Below are 17,683 nucleotides of genomic sequence, written 5' to 3' on the forward strand. Positions count from 1 at the left end.
ACACATTTAAATACAAGGGCATCTAAGATAATCTACTGTCTCCGTTTAGGTCGCTATTTCTAACAAACTGAGCAACAACGCAAGAAGTTCCGTCTTTCGCTGTTTCTGTCGGCGCAGATGCGCGCGCGAGCGTATGTGCGTGCGTGCGCGTATATGTGTGTGAATGCAAATGTTCGTTTAGCTATGTATTAGATGCACGTGAATAACCGTGTGTGTGTGGATATGAATGCATGTATGTATGTATGTATGTATGCATACCCGTATTTGTTCATGGGTGTATTTGACAGCTGTTCGTAGATAGGTATGTGCGTGTGTGTGTGTGTGTGTGTACAGTTGTATGAGCGTACTTTTAAATATGTGTGCGTATATGCAGTAGAATTATTGTGCGCATGTGTGTATTTATGCGTGTATGTATATGTCTAATGTGATGTGTAATAAGTATACGCGGTTATGTGTGTGTATGTGTCTAATTAGCGTGTGCTAATTTAAATATGTGTGCGTATGTGCATTTGGTCTGATGTAGGTAGATGTATGTATATGTGTATGTGTGTGGCTATAAAAATGTGCGTGCGCATGTGTGCGTTTGAATAGGTGTGTGTGTGTGTGTGTGTGTTGCTAGTGCATACAAATCTGTGTATGTGTTGCTTGCGTATACAAATGTATGTGAATGCGCAAATGTGTGTAAATGGATATGTGTGTGTGTGATTGCGCAAATGTATGTGGATGTGTGTGAGTGTGTGCGTGTGTGACGTAGGTTGATCTGAGGTTGTAAAAAGTATACATGTCAGGGGAGATAATAGATGCCATCTTGAAACCCGGCTTGGTCGGCATTAAGGGTCTGGACATACGGCTCGCAAATGGACACTAAGCATTGATAACACAAAATATAAATTTTAAAGAATAGAAATATATTAATAATAGTGACAATATTTGATGACGGTCGAATTGTTCGTGACACGTGGGTATTTTATATTTAATTAAATGTTTGATTAGTTTCAACGTTCAAGGGAGACAATCATATTGCCAGTGAGAAGAGTACGTAGGGGGGGAGGTTATGGTATTACGTATGCATATGTATGTATATATCTTCCTCTCCATAGACATATACGTATATTTACCTATGTCTATGTATATGTAGGTGTGTGTGGATGTGTGTGGTGAAAGAGTAAGCAAAGTTAAATCTATTGCACTGCTGGGGTACACAATTTGCACTGACACCGTTTGTCTGTCTGTGAGTCTGGCTGAGCTCTGGTCACGTCTATTTAAAAAATTGCCAATATTGAAGTGATCAAAAGAGGCCATCGGAAAGGTAAGCGTTTTAGAAGTGTTCTTAGCTTTTGGCCATGTAGTTTATGTGTGCATATGTGTATGTGTGTGGTTGGTTTCTGTGAAGACATTTTGGTTGGAGGTGATCTGTGTGTGTCGGATGGGGAGTGAGAGGAAGACAGTAGTAGAAGAGAGGGAGGAAGGGGGTGTCAGGCACAGGCAGAGAAGGGAGGGAGGGAAAGGAAGGGGGAAGAGTCACAGGAAAAGAGGAGGGAAAGGTTGATAGATAGAGAGAGGGGAAGGGAGGAAGAGGCGCAATGAATGAATAAAAAGGAGGTGACATGTAGAGAGAGAAAGAGAAAGAGCGAGAACGTGTTGACTGGTTTAGAGAGGACAGGAATAATTATGGAAGAGAGGAAGTGACAGATTTGAAAAGAAGGAGGCAAAAAAAAAAATTAGAAATGTGATGGGCACACAGGAAGTAAGAGGGGGGGGGGGGGGTGATTGACGCAGAGAGAGAGATAGAGAGGGTGAAAAAGGACAGATATATAGACAAAGAAAGGGTGGGAGGAGGAGAAGAAGAGAAAGACGAATGCATCTGTATCGTTCTCTCTATTTGATTGGAAAGAAAAGGCAGACAGGAAGAAGGAGGTGGAAAAGACGTGATAAATGAAGCCGTGACTGACGAAGTGAAATAAAAGATAGAGTTAACAATAGGAGGAAGGGGTGAGGTGTTTTTTTTTGATTGAAGGGACTGAGTGAGGTGGGGGGGATTTAAGGAGGAAGAGGAAAGTGTGAAGTGAATAAGCTGGGGATGGCGGCGAAAGACGTGAAACCCTACAACTCACCTTCACTGTCGTCTCGTCATTGTATCTCTTTTCTTCCTGTCTTTCTCTTCTCTCATTCCGTTTGTCTCTCACACAATGTAAACAAGCACCTGTCAACTGACCGTCCAAAGATTCTGGTAAAACCCGTTGCTGGCCTTCGTACGCGAACCGTCGATGATTATTTGTCGAAGCTTTTTGTTCATTAAGTTTGAACCATCACAGCCTATGTCATGTTGGAAATAATGCATTCGTTTCAGTTTTCAAATATTCTCCCACATGCAAACCCCGAAATAATGAATGTCACGAAATCTCGTGTATCTTTTTTCCACTATAAATTTGTGTATGTTTAGTAAAAAGTTAGAAACCAATAACTATCTAATGATTAGTGACGGGTGATTGCATGCAGGGTTCGCCAGAGCACCAGGCTAATACTTACCATAAGTATTCAGCTTCGTCCCTCGTTTCAAATACCAACAGAATCGACTTTACCTTGTTGTCCCCTACTAAATAAAATAACTACCACTTACATATACAATTTACTATACTCCCATCTTCTAAAAATGTGTCGTCTTGGCAGGTACCCTTGCTTTCTAATTCTTCTTAACCGAATTTGTCCTAAAAAAAACCCCAAAAAACTCTTAAAGGGTCGTCTAATTTGTGAATAGTCCATATTTTAAATTTCCAGTAAATCATATATATATATATATGTATTTCTTTTTTTAAAATTTTGTTACGAGAAATATTTATTAATTACTTAATCTACTCGAGTCCGTAAAAATCTTACTCGTATTTTTAATAAGTTGAATTAGTTGTTTAGTATTTGGTCAGCCCTATGCCTTTTACACTTCAATCAACCGCCTGGAAAAGGCTGTAATTTGAGGAAGGTTTTGCTGCTATTTCCAGTCGCACGATCGACCACGCAAGGGCTTCCTCGTTGGCTAAGTAGTCCAGTAGGTTTTACTGTAGTTCGATAAGGGTAGGGGTCTGCTTGCACCTTTTAATTGACTTTACTCCTTAAAATTAATTAACGTTAAACACTGCATTCGTAATTATTGAATTAAACACACACACACACATAACAAATGATTAATATAAATGCTCGCGAGATGCCTAGTTATTTGTTATGACAATGCTGGTTTATTCTTGAAGATATCGAGTTTATTTTATTTTTCTTGTTATTTTAATTCCTTGTCGCTTGTCGCCCAAATATACCTGATGCACCCAGCTCTTCTATTGTTATTATGATTGTGTTTCCTACCCCCAAGTCCTGTACCGAAGAACTTCATTCAGTGTTTCCGCCTTTTTTATGCCGAAATGTGTCGGACACAATTGTCATAGAAAAGTAATTACACCCGGGGTCGCTGCACTCTACAAGAATACTGCAGCAGTCGGGTCTTAAGTCCCCTTGCCCGCCCTTAAAGTGCAAGCAACTCTAAGAAAATTCGTTCAAGGTTCTCAACCGCAGAAGACACCAGTATTAGTTTCGACCCTGGACGAATGAAAGGCGAAGTTTATCTCGACGGGATTTGAACTCGGAAAATAAAGACCTACATATGCATTTTATTCAAATACACAATGACTCAACTATGCCCATCTACACACAAGACAGTTCGACTTTGTAACGAGTCTACCAATTCACCGATTTCTCCTTCCCCAAACCTGTAGCTCCCAGACTGGAATTCTTCCCGCCCTCATTTTCCTTTAAGCTGTACATCGTTTAGGCTGTTGCTTGACATGTTGGAAAAGCACATCTCCTTCGAAGTATACCCTGCCGTCTTAAATAAAGAATACACAGGACACTGTAGCCTTTGATATATCAGACGGGATAGTCGTTGTTCTAATGCTTTTGATTATAGATCTGCTTGACCAGGGCAAACCCGGGGCTAAATAACAGTCACCAGGCCATGGGAGCTGTCTGTCCCAGTTCCTCACCGTAAATATGAACAAGAAAAAGAAGCATGAAATATTTTCTCTTGCCGTTGCTTTATCAGTGATGCGACAATGTGTGTAGATATTTAACACAGAAATGCAAAACCTACATCGGCATACGATATATACACATTTACCTTTAACCAAATAACAGCAGAAATATGCCATATTAGAAAAGTTGTCAAATTCCCACGATATATATAAAGGAACGAGGTACCTGTAACTGCGGTTAGTTTTGGCTATGAAAACTCAGTTTGCCCAGCTTTTGCGCTTAAAATACTGGTGGTTAGATGAAGAATTTTTATTTGGCTGATAAATATATTTTTTCAACAGTTGTTATTTCGTTTGTGAATCTCCTAATTTTCAGTCAGGTGCATAGAATCTCCCTTTGAAATGCGTAGGTTTCCCAATCGAAACCCGAAGTCCATTCTGTTATTAAGTCTTGCTAAGTCTTCTCAATTATCTTTATTTCGAATGCTTCAGTTGACCTCAACCTCTGCTTTTATCTTGAACTATGCGGCTCATGATTGACTTGAAGGATTTACTAATTGCTTAATTAATTAATAGTTGATGAATTAATTGATCTCTCGCTTCACATATATATATCGCTGCTTACGTATGTGTGTGTGCAGAGACGTATATAGATGTACAGTCCTCTAATATGTAGAAACCGTCCAATATACACAAACATTTACGCAAACACGTTATATGCCAAGCGCTTATACATACATACATATGCACGCAAACGCATACATATTGTATCAACAAAAATACAATGACTCAACTGGACGTATACACACGCACACACATTCATAAAGACACTCTCTATGTCACACGCATACACGCACATTCTTTAACCTATATACATATATTTAATACTTCAATTACTGTTAAGAAATCGTTATTTCAAAGACATCACATTATAAAAGATCTAATTAGTCTTCTCTCTCTCTCCACCCCTCGTTTGCACTCGTCTCGTATGTATATGTATATATATATATATATATATATATATATATATATATATGTGTGTGTGTGTGTGTGTGTGTGTGTGTGTGTATACACATACATAATTAGCTGTTTATATCTCCCTCCTCCCTCTCTCTAATTGTCTTGGTTAGCTTTATTCCTATCTCTGTCTCTTGATCAATTTATCCATTCCCCACCCCGACTATTTGAAACACCCCAATTTTTTCATTCTATCTATCTATCTTTGAAGATAAGATAATGAAAACGTTAATCGTTTGTCTGTATCTTCATTTACATATCTGTCTGTCTCCACCACTATCTATCTATCTGTATTTATCTATCTGTCTATCTATCTATCTATCTCTCTCTTTCTATCTATCTATCTGTCCAGCTAGCTTCTTTCTCCTCCTTTCTCTTCTCTTAATATTCCCCCTCACTTCCATCCAGCTATTTTCTTGTCACGAACTAAACCCACCTCTACCCAATGATACACGTACACAAACACAGTCGAACAGACACACACATGCACATAAATATTCCCTCGGATGCATACGCACGCGCACGTTCACACACACACACACACATATGCACAGCCGCGCGCCACGCACGCACATTCCCCCCCCCCAACATACACACATACATACACCCCACCATTTCTTAATCCATCTCCTCCATTCAGCCCTAAATTTCTCAATACAGAATATTGTCACTGAGATTGTCAGAATGACTGTTGATATGTCGTTCCCTTCCTATCAATTTGGGGTGTTTCTGCCCCGTCTGTTAGGGAATTCAAAATGGAGTTAAATAGATCCACGTCGTCTTTTAGATATTTCCCCATATCTGCCGAGTAAAATATCTCCAATTAACTACATCAGAGATGGTTTGCTATATAAACACACGCATACACACATATACATATATATATACACACACACATATGGTATATACTTGTGTGTGTAGGTAGAAAACATTGATACATAAATGTGTGTGTGTGTGTTATATACAGTGTACCTGTAGCAATCTTTAGCTATAAATAACCTGAAGACCTTGTATACACACGCACATATACACCCACACAACCAGGAATCGCAGTGTATATATATATATATATATATATATATATATATATATATATATATATATATATATATATATAAACACTGCTATAGAGAGAGTGTGTGTGTGTGAGAGAGTAGATACAAAAAAAAAACAAGATAGAGGTTGATAAAGAAATTAAATGTGTATACACAAATATATATACATTAATGTCCATGTATATGTATTCGTGTATGTATGCGCGCGCGCGCGTGGAGAGAGAGAGAGAAGTTAGGAATATAGATATATAGATGGCAAGTAAGAAAAAAGAAATGAGAAGATAAAATGTATTGAATGAGACCAGCGACGAAAGAAATCTAAAATCTAAAATAGATAATTGGAGATCGAAAGACATTTAAGTAGATCGAGATAGACAGATATATTGCTGGAATATTGATTCTATTAGATAAATATATTATTGTCAGTAGTGCAAGATGTGTATCATTAAAGTTTCAATATCACGGACGAAAACTATTAAACATAAACCGTGCTATATATATATAATTGTTATTTTATATATATTCCAACTCCAGGCACGTACTTTCTCTTTCGATGTTGGCAACAACAGATGATTACTGTGCTTGGAATCTATTAATTTAGAAGACATTGGATGGAGAAAGGCATGGATATCATTTAATCTCATTTCCCCCACCATTTCAATGTGGATGCTTTACGAGTCTAGAAACATTGCTGCTGCTATTATTATTATTATTATTATTATTATTATTATTATTATTATTATTATTGGTGGTGGTGGGGTGATAGTAGTTGTTTAGCCCCTGGTTGGCCCTGGAGCGAACCGTCCTGTCACTAAAGCATTCCAGCTCTGACCATCCAGCCTTTTTTCTTGGCGATCCAGTATTGGTCTCTTAGAGTGTCAGCTTGAGGAGACATCATTCAGCTCTCTTTCATTCAGCCTAACGTCTTTATTCATGTCATGGGGGTAAGTTGTGTAGGTGAGTGACGTCATATACCAATACCGAAGGATTGCCCATTATTTTATGTTTGTGTTTCTGCTGGTGGTATTTAACCGCAGGGTCCAAGTTTGATTTAGCACACTTGGCATCAAAAATGTTCCGGCTTTGACCATTATCACTTTTATTCAGACGTAATGCATCAAAGACAACCAAGAGAATTTAGTGCTGCTACATATTTAATTTCGATTGGATGGTCATGGCTGGGACACTTTTGAATATATGTATGTTGGATCAGAGTTGAGCTAGAGCTAAACAATAATAACATGAAAATAATGTAGTCCTTGATACACTATGACTGCAAAAAAAGAAGACAAGATGGGCATAACTGAAACACCTTTGATCATAGGTTTGCTGGATCTGGGCTGGCCTGTGGTTAAACAACAACAGTAACATTATTTAATGTAGTCCTAGATATACTATGTGTCAATAAAAGACATGCCTTGGGTTAAGTCTTGATTACAACAATATCTAACAGTAACAACAGGAAAAATTTATGAGGCATATAATATCAGCAGTACAGGAGAACGATGTTAGATTTTACAGGCTCACTTTTAGAAGGATGAGAAGTGGGATTCACTTTGGTGGGATACCAGAACAGGAGAACTCAGTTGTGCCCATGGTGGGATTGTTATAGTTCATGTTTATCTTGGACAGTTGTAGGAAAAACATGGGTGGAAGGTTAATGTTCAGGGGTGTGGGGAGAAAGAATTGGGTATAGTGGTGAGAGGGATTTGGAGAGGCAACAAGAATAGATACAATATTGGGTGACATTTGGAAGAGAGACCAGTGACTTGGGTGAGTCTAGATTAGTGGTTCTCAGCTCAAGTCCATGTGACCCTTATGGGTCCATATGAGATTTTGTTGAAATTTAATTGCAATAAATTGGTTATGCTACCACAATACACAAAATATTTTAATTATTTTTTTATACAATTACTCTTTTACTTGTTTCAGTCATTTGATTGCGGCCATGCTGGAGCACCGCCTTTAGTCGAGCAAATCGACCCTAGGTCTTATTCTTTGTAAGCCTAGTAGTTATTCTATCGGTCTCTTTTTGCCGAACCGCTAAGTTACAGGGACATAAACACACCAGCATCGGTTGTCAAGCGATGATGGGGGGACAAACACAGACACACAAACACACATACATATATATATATATATATATAGATATATATATATATATATATATATATACATATATACGACGGGCTTCTTTCAGTTTCCTTCTACCAAATCCACTTACAAGGCTTTGGTCGGCCCGAGGCTATAGTAGAAGACACTTGTCCAAGGTGCCACGCAGTGGGACTGAACCCGGGACCATGTGGTTCGTAAGCAAGCTACTTACCACACAGCCACTCCTGCGCCTTATATATATATATATATATATATATATACAGATAGATACACACACACACACACACATACATACCATAAGCTTCTTTCAGTTTCTGTCTACCAAATCCATTCACAAGGCTTTGGTAGGCTTGAGGGTGTAACAGAAGACATTCGTCCAAAGTCTCATGCAGTGGGACTGAACTTGAAAGCATGTGATTGGGAAGCAGACTTCTTAACCAGCCAAACACCTGCACACATTCAATTATTTGTCATTACTCTTACTTCGTATCTGTTTATTTGTTGTTTTTGTATGTTTATTGCCCTTTGACAAGGATTCATTGCCATTGTTTTACGTCTGTTTTTCTTTCAATGCTTTGTATAGATTCACTGATCAGTCCACTCCATCACAGTTTCTCATCCCCCTCGTTCACAGCCTCTTGTCATCCCCTCGTTCACAGCCCCTTGTCATCCCCTTGTTCACAGCCCCTTGTCATCCCCTTGTTCACAGCCCCTTGTTCACAACCCCTTGTTCACAACCTGCTGTTCACAGCCCCTTGTTCACAGCCCCTTGTCATCCCCTTCATGAGATCAAACCGCTGTCATCAGCCATCATCACTTCTTGTGTCCTTTTCAGTTTTCTTCTTTCTCTCACCAACCCCTTCCATTTGGATCATTTGACCCTTTTCCACTCAAATCTTGACCTTCATTTACACCACATACCCCAACCGTCATAATCTTCTTTCTTCTACAACATGGTTGCTTCCTTTCCAGTCCAGTGCCTCTCAACCATTTTTCTTAACCTGTGGACTCCTTTGATTATTATTTTACTTCAGTGGACGCCCCCCCCCCCCCCCCCGCCATTATTGTTCATCGTTAAGAAACAAAACAAAAATCCTTATTGCATGTTCATGTGTTGCACAAGCATCACCAGTTCATTGCAAGCAAATTTTAACAACAAAATCTTATGGACCCTCGTTGAGAACCACTGATTTACACTCTTTTTCTGCTCACTTCACTTATGCAAGCCATCATTATACATCCAGCCAAGCATGAACACCTCTCTACCCCCACCCGCTCATTCTGCGTTTGGCGTATCCTCCACATGTAGCCTCCATGTCCCACTGCCATACAACATTGCATTAACACATTGTGATCTTACTCTCAACTCTTTCCCTCCCACCCTCTTCCTACCCCACGCTCTTATTCTTCCACAAATCTTTCCTTTACTGTTTCTTATTCTTTGATGTGTATTGTTCCTATTGTATGTTATTATTGTTTGATGTCTATTATTTATTTTACCTATTTATACATTTTATGTTTTTCATTGAAAACTTTTCAATGTTAACAACAAATAAACATAGTTACAACTATCCTATAACCTGTTTATAGCTGCCTTATAATATATTTACAATTATTATAGTATATTTATAGTTCTCCTGCAGCCTATTTGTAGCTTTATTACAATATATTTATAACTAATTTATTATTCTCTTATGACATATTTATAACAATTATACATATAATTGTATTATAATGTATTTATTATTAAAATAACCTTTATAACTATAATATTTTTATAGCTATATTACAATATATTTTTAACTATATTATAATAAATTATTTTCTGATTCCCGTAGATAGAGAAAAGCTCCAAATATAACTTGTTTATATGTATTTGTTTTTAAATTTCAGGTCCATGCTTGTGGTTAAGTTCCTGGACATTCTGTTAAGGTGTTAACTGCCACTGCCACTTCTACTGTTTTATAGTTCAGCATAGGCCAGCTGTCAAGCTAGCCAACTTCGTTGGCCAAAATGGAGCGGTCTGCCAGTGTACCGTTCCATTACGACATGTACGGGATGCCATTTCACCCGGCACATACCCTACATGCTCCGAGGATGACTCACATTGCCGACAAGTCCATTCACAACACACTCTCTTCGGCTGGGAAACACTTTCCTCACAGCAGTGACCATGGCCTCGACACTCAGCGAATGATTCCTATGCAAGATAAAGGCAATCACTGCAGTATTTCCGGCAAACACCTCCACCATCGACACTCTTCGTCGTCGTCGTCATCACATTCCCACAGTTCTCAGAGAATGTCCCATGCAACAGAAAAATCTATGCACCATTCAAGCAGCTCAGGCAAGCAGTTCCCACATGACCACACCCTTGATTCACAAAGAATGCTACATGGTATTGAAAAGTCCAGCCAAAATAGCAGCAGCAGCTCTGGCAAGCATTATTCTCATGAACATAACATGCAGTCAAGCCAAAGAATCTCACACGAGAAAACAACCCATTCTTCATCAATTTCTGGGAAGCAATTCCTGCAAAGTAGCTGCCAAGAAGTTCCAAGGATGTCACATGTCCCAGAGAAAAATATTCACAACAGCATCTCTAGTAAACAGATCTCTTCCCACAGACATAACTTGGAGAAGGAGAGAATAGCATCACCAGTTGACAAACCAGACAACAACAGCAACAGTGACCTGTCTGGGAGCCAGTTCTCCCATGAGTCAACTATAGAGAGCCAGAGACTGCCACTGCCCTATATTGGTCAGACAGTGTTTCCTGGTAACAATATGTACAGCAGCCAGTATTCTCAGCCGTGTTACTTACCGACGACTGACAGAATGCAGTCAAGCTTGGAGAGCGGACAATCATCTAAGGAGAGTTCTTCTCAAAAGAGCTCCACTGCTAGTATTGATAAATCATTCCATGGTGATGTGTCTCAAAAACAATATGGCCCGAACAAACTCTCGCAGAGCTCCGTAAAACAACATCAACATCAACCACATCAACAGCAGCAACAGCAACCACAACAACAGCAACAACAACAACAGCAGCAACCACAACAGCAACAACATCCTCAATCCCTCAAACAGCTCTTCTGCGATTACTGCGGCAAGAAGTTTGCTCAGGAATATTTGATGCACATGCACCGAAGGAAACATACTGGAGAGAAACCGTTCCAGTGCGACATCTGCAACAAACAGTTCTCTCGCAAAGATGTAATGCAGCGACACAAAAAGAATCACACGGATAAAATTGATCAACCAATGAAAAGCAATGAAAACCATTATCAGTCGATGCCAGTCAACGTTCAAAGAAATGAAATTCAGAATCATGGAAAATTCCAACATCAGAATATTTCTCCAAGTTACCAAAGAGCACCAACTAATACACAGAAATATCCATCACAATCTCAGCCCATCTCACAACCTCAGTATCAGATGCAAAAAAACATGGGGAGCAATTATCAAGGAATGCCGCCAGATATTCCCAGGTTTGAAGAACTACATAACGTCTCTATGAAAAAATCTTATTACTGTGACATATGTCAGAAACAGTTTGCTCAGCGCTATTATTTGGCCATTCATAAACGGTCTCACACTGGCGAGAAACCATTCCAGTGTGATTTCTGCATTCAGAAATTTGCCCGCAAAGATACCTTGAAGATCCACCGTAGAACACACACAGGCGAGACACCTTATCAATGCAATGTTTGTCTTGAAAAATTCTCTCAAAGAATTAAGTTGCAAATTCATCAGAAACAGCACATTAGTAAGAAACGGTACCAATGTGATATTTGTCTGAGACATTTCGCACAGCGTTACTACCTGCGAATACATCGCAGGACTCATACAGGGGAACAGCCTAATCAGTGTGAAGTCTGTCTAAAACAATTTGTACAGAAATACCACCTGGAGATCCACAAGAGGATTCATACTGGGGAGAAACTGTTCCAATGTGATGTCTGTCTGAAACAGTTCACTCAAAAATACTACCTGGCCATTCATAAGAGAACCCACACGGGAGAGAAACCATTCCAGTGTGACTTCTGTATCCAGAAATTTGCTCGCAAAACAACCCTTCAAATACACAGGAGAACCCATACAGGAGAAAAGCCCTTTAAATGTGAAGTTTGCCTCAAGCAATTTTCCCAAAGTAGCAAACTAAGAGTTCATCAAAGGACCCACGGACCGAAACGACGCTACCAATGTGATGTTTGTATGAAACTGTTTGCACAGCGACATTATCTTCAGATTCACCAGAGATCTCACACCGGAGAGAAACCGTTCCAATGTGAGATTTGTTTCAAACAGTTTGCTCAGAGAAACACATTACAGATACACAAGAGAACACACACAGGAGAGAAACCATTCCAGTGTGAAGTCTGCCTCAAGAACTTTGCCCACAAACACTACCTGCAATTGCATAAAAGAACCCACACTGGGGAGAAACCGTTTCAGTGTGACTTCTGCTTCAAGCAATTTGCACAGAGGAATTCTTTGCAGATGCACCGCAGAACTCATACAGGTGAGAAACCCTTTCAGTGTGAAGTGTGTTTGAAGGCATTCGCTCAGAGACACTACCTACGACTGCACAAACGAACCCATACAGGTGAGAAGGCCTTCCACTGTGACTTGTGCCCTAAACACTTTGCTAGGAGCGACACACTACATCGCCACAAGAAGACCCACAACAAGACTGCCAGTAAACCTCCAAAGACTTCTTCGAATTCCATCAACAAAACGGTTGAAGAATTTCCTCCTATGAGTACTTATTTGTGGCAACTGTGATCTGATAGAGGGAGACTGTTGTAAAGCTTTTAGTTAAATGATAACTAAAATATTGTGTATTGCAGTGAATACATACATGTATACATATATGGCTACATATGTGTGCACGCATCATATATATATATATATATATATATATATATATAGATATATATATATATATTAATATTATTTTATATACATATAGATATACATGCACACACACACATATATATATAATGTATGTGTGTATATATATATATACATACGTACATACATGCATGTATGTCATGGAATATACATATGTATATACATATATGTCATGTATATACATATGTATATATATATATATATATATATATATACACAGACACCCAATTAAGATTATATTTCAGGACAGACAATGACACAGTGTGTTATTATTATTATCATTATTATTATTATCATCATCATCATCATTTTTATTATTATTATCATTATTATTATTATTATTATTATTATTATTATATCTTCACAAATCACATCATAAAACATTTGGAAAATGTAGAGAGCATTTTGCTGAATCATCCATCCTAGAAAGTTTTCTTATATTTTTCATATCATTTTCTCTTTTTTTTTTTTTGGCAATTTTCTTTTCTCTACCCTTTCTTGTTCTCCCCCAACCCCTGATCTTCAAGGAGTCATACAGTACCAATTTGTCTTGGTGTCATTGGATAGACTTAGTTGAATCTACTTTGGAAAATTCTTTATTTCTCTTGTACTTTCTCCTAAACCAAAAACATTTACTAATCATGGCTTGACCGATGCCAAACTCACCAGAAACTTTTCCAAACATTTTCATTCATAATTGACTTATGGCCAGACGTTCCGAAACTGATGCTAAACAATCCACATCCTTAAAAGAGCCAACTTCACGTACGGTGGGTAAAAACAAAAATGGAAAATAAAAAAAATAATAATAAAAACTGCTGGCTCTTGCAAGGGCAGATAACCCATGTTTAGACAATAAAGACTTTGGTTAACTCATGCAAAAAAAAAGACAGCTGATACACAATTGCTGTATATTCCCATTGTAGACCATCAGAGTGTGCATACGAAATATGTTGCACTTGGGTCTAGTTTGTACACTGTATATACAGCCATTGCTTGCATAAAGGTTTGTAGTTTTAAAGAACCGGATTTGATTGAAAACAAACACTGCTTGCTGATTTGCAGAAAAAGTCATTGCTGAAGGCTAGGTGAAATTTCATTCATTTTATTTAATACGTTAATAAAAGGTCAGAGATGCAATGGGACAAAATAAGGGGAATCTTTAAATATTTATATCATGCAGCATTCTTTGTGAGTCTGTGTTATATAAATAAAGAAATAAATATTAATGTGTAGCAATCAATTTGGTTGTTTATTATATTCTTTTAAGCTACAGAATCAGACCATTTTAAAAGCTTCCTTTCTTTCCGATTCTACTTTCAACTTGTCTTTCACATCGACAATGTGTGGTGATTAAAATGCTTTAAAATGATTGTTTCTTGATTAGGTACAACTAGGTGCAGACGTGGCTGTGTGGTAAGAAGCTTGCTTCCCAGCCATGTTTCCGGGTTCAATCCCACTGCATGGCACCTCAGGCAAGTGTCTTCTACTATAGTCTCAGACCAACCAAAGCCTTTTGGGTGTATTTGATAGACGGCAATTGAAAGAAGCCTGTGGTGTATGGTATACTAGCCAGAGTAAGAACAGGCTGGAAAAAGTTCTACTGCTGCTGGCAACAAAGGTCTTTGTCTTATATGATGCTTGTGTTAGAACTGCAATGCTACATGGTAGTGAGATGAGATATGGGCCTTGACAGCAGAGGACATGGGACAACTGGAAAGAGACGGCACTAGCATGCTCCATTGGATGTGCGATGTCAGTGTGCATGAATGTTATAGTATAAATGTGCTGAGAGAAAGGTTGGGCACGAGAGGAATTAGATGTTGTGTGGAAGAAAGAAGACTGCACTGGTACAGACATGCAATGGATACGGAAGAGACTGACTTCAAAAAGCACTGCATGGGGATAAGACCCCCTTTGGTCATGACTGACCATGGGATTGCACCTAGAAAGTTACCCTCTGAGGCACAAGTCCAGGCAAGGTTGTTTATGGAAGACCAGCAGTCATCCATGCATACCAGCGTTCCACACCACTGATGTTATCCAAGGGAAAGGTAAAGGGGCCGATATAGCTTGGCACCTGTGATGTCGCAACTCATTTCTACAGCTGAGTTAATTGGAGCAACGTGAAATAAAGTGTCTTGCTCAAGAACACAACACAGCCGGATCTGGGAATTGAACTCACAACCTCACGATCGTAAGCTTGATGCTCTAACCACTGAGCCATGCACCTTGACATGGGGATATATTGTATATATATGCATAAATATGGGCATGTGTGTATGTGTATGTATACACACAGACACACACACACACACACACACACACATATATATATATATATATATATATATATATATATATATATATATACACACGCGGGTAAATTGTTGCCATTTTATAGTTTTAATTTCAGGCATGCGCATGAGCACCCTGCCCCCATTCCGATACCACTTTTCTCACTTGTTAGCCATTCCTTATCCATTAATATTGTTCCCCACACCCACATGTCACAGTGGCCTTCCCCCTCCCTTGGACCACCAAATTATCCAACCCATGCATTCTCTCTGTTTTATCTCTCTTCTCTGCTCCTGCAGCTTATCCAAACATGTCATATCTTTCTCTCTGTTTTTTTTTCTCTTCTTCCCCTGTCAATGGCGTAGTTACCACCAAACTGCTTGTATCCCTTAGCTTCCTCATCTTGTACACCTCCTCCCTTCAATCCTTACAGACATTGCCTACCTCCCTCTTCCACTTCCCCATCCCTTCTCTCACACACTCTTGCAACCCCCCCCCCCCCCGGGCCATCTAGACAACTCATCGTTACTCTCATTCTTTCTCCTAAATATAAGCAGCCATGGAACTCCCCTACAACAAGAGCCTGTTCTATCCCACCACATCCCTCATCCCTTTAACTCCCATCTAGTATACAGAGGCAACATGCTCCCTCCCTGGGTCTGTTGACTTGTGAGCTCTATGGTGAGTTCAATAGGCATCCAGTACACATTATAAAGTGTTTGGGTGTTAGGCAGGACATCCAGCCATAGAAACCATACCAAAGCAGACATTGGAATATGATGCAGTCCGTAACTCATTGGATCCTTGTCAAACTGTCTGACCCATGCCAGCATGGAACAGGGTCGTTAAATGAGGATGATGAAACTGCCAATCACCTGATTAGCTAGCAATGTCAAGCAGACACAAAAGCCAGATAGATTTCATTCATTCATTCTCACCAGACAACAGGACAAACAAATGATTACAAATGCTAATGAATGATGGTTATGAATGAATTCTTTCCCCAGTGAAAAATGTACAACCTGACATGTGTGAGTGAGTGCTGATGTTAGACTAACAGCCAGATGGAAACAGAAGCTTGAGACAGCTTGAAGAAGGAAGATGTATAAGCTTAAAGTGCAATCAAGCAGTGAGAGTTAATGATGATGAGTACAGCGATGAATTTAGCATACAGGCTGTAGTACATCAGGGTTCCACTTTCAGTTTACTCCTGTTTAAAAAATGTGGTTAAGACTGGTTGTCCATAGGAACTTCTGTATGCTGAAGACCTTGTTTTTATAGCAGAATCTGTGAAAGATTTGAAGAAATTTCAAACTTGAATGCAAAACCTGGAATTGAAGAGTCTTGAAATAAAGCTTAGTCAAGACTAAAGCTATGGTAAGTAGAAAAGAAAATAGTTATTTCAGGCAGACAGCAAAGATAACCTTTATATGTAACTGATGCATAGCAATACAAAGAGTAACTGTGAAATAGACTCTTTCAGCTACTCAGAGTGTTTCCTAGAAGTAGACAAGAATATTTGATATCTGGGTAACCTAATTAGGAGTGAGGGGTGGTGCTCTAAAAGCATAGTAGCCATGGTAAAACCTGGGTGGAAAAAGTTCATTAAATAATTAGCCTGTCCCCTGAATGAAGGGCATTCTTTGTGGAGTATGAAGAAAGTGCTTTGTGATTTCTTTAATGGTACATATGACAGGCTTATGAAGAGTGAAAGCATGTCATGGCATGAATACTAAACCAAAGTAGAAATTTATAGACAGATCAATATTTCCCTGTGGCCACACCAAATATAAATGTTGTAGGATTTGCTGGTTCTGCAACAGAAAGCAATGAACTTTTAGGCAGCTTCTTGACGGCCATGTTTGCAATGCATTGGTTCGATACCTTTTCTCATCTGTTCCATTACATTTCAGCACTATTCCTACTTAACAGAAATTTTGGGGAAAGGTTCTCTGAGGTTGAAAATAGAAAAAAGATCCCATTTTATTAAAACCCACATTGTTGTGGCTCTCAAATTAATTCAATTTAATCCTTGTTATGTTTCAAAATAGCTTCAGTCACCACATTTTTACCAACTGGGTGTTGCTTGGTGAAGTTGCATTGATGTGTTCATGTATATATTAATTTCCATTACTATGGGAAAATAATTCAAAACTAGACATTAATCATTGATCTGGCTTCAGCACAGTTTCTATGTGGAAAGGAAAGGAACTTTACTATAGAGAAAACTGAGTGAGGACATCTAAAAAATATGTTGATGGCATTAAA

General features: G+C 38.8%; 1 protein-coding gene across 3 annotated transcripts in view; it reads left to right on the plus strand.

Moving 5' to 3' along the window:
• The window catches only part of LOC106870073 (uncharacterized), a 24,445-nt gene extending 10,085 nt beyond the window's left edge, over positions 1-14,360 (plus strand). Inside the window, exons 1-2 of one of the 3 annotated variants that reach the window (XM_014916044.3) lie at positions 1,119-1,309; positions 10,094-14,360. In XM_014916044.3, the coding sequence (XP_014771530.3) occupies positions 10,214-12,988 (2,775 nt within the window). In that variant the 5' untranslated portion in view covers positions 1,119-1,309; positions 10,094-10,213 and the 3' untranslated portion in view covers positions 12,989-14,360. Of the gene's footprint in view, positions 1-1,118; positions 1,310-1,776; positions 2,231-10,093 lie in introns of those variants that run through there. The other 2 variants (XM_089363174.1, XM_089363173.1) reach the window with 2 other exon arrangements.
• Positions 14,361-17,683: the final 3,323 nt, after the last annotated feature.

This window comes from Octopus bimaculoides, chromosome 14 (assembly GCF_046866305.1).
Source record: "Octopus bimaculoides isolate indiv1 chromosome 14, ASM4686630v1, whole genome shotgun sequence".
Lineage (NCBI taxonomy): Eukaryota > Metazoa > Mollusca > Cephalopoda > Octopoda > Octopodidae > Octopus > Octopus bimaculoides.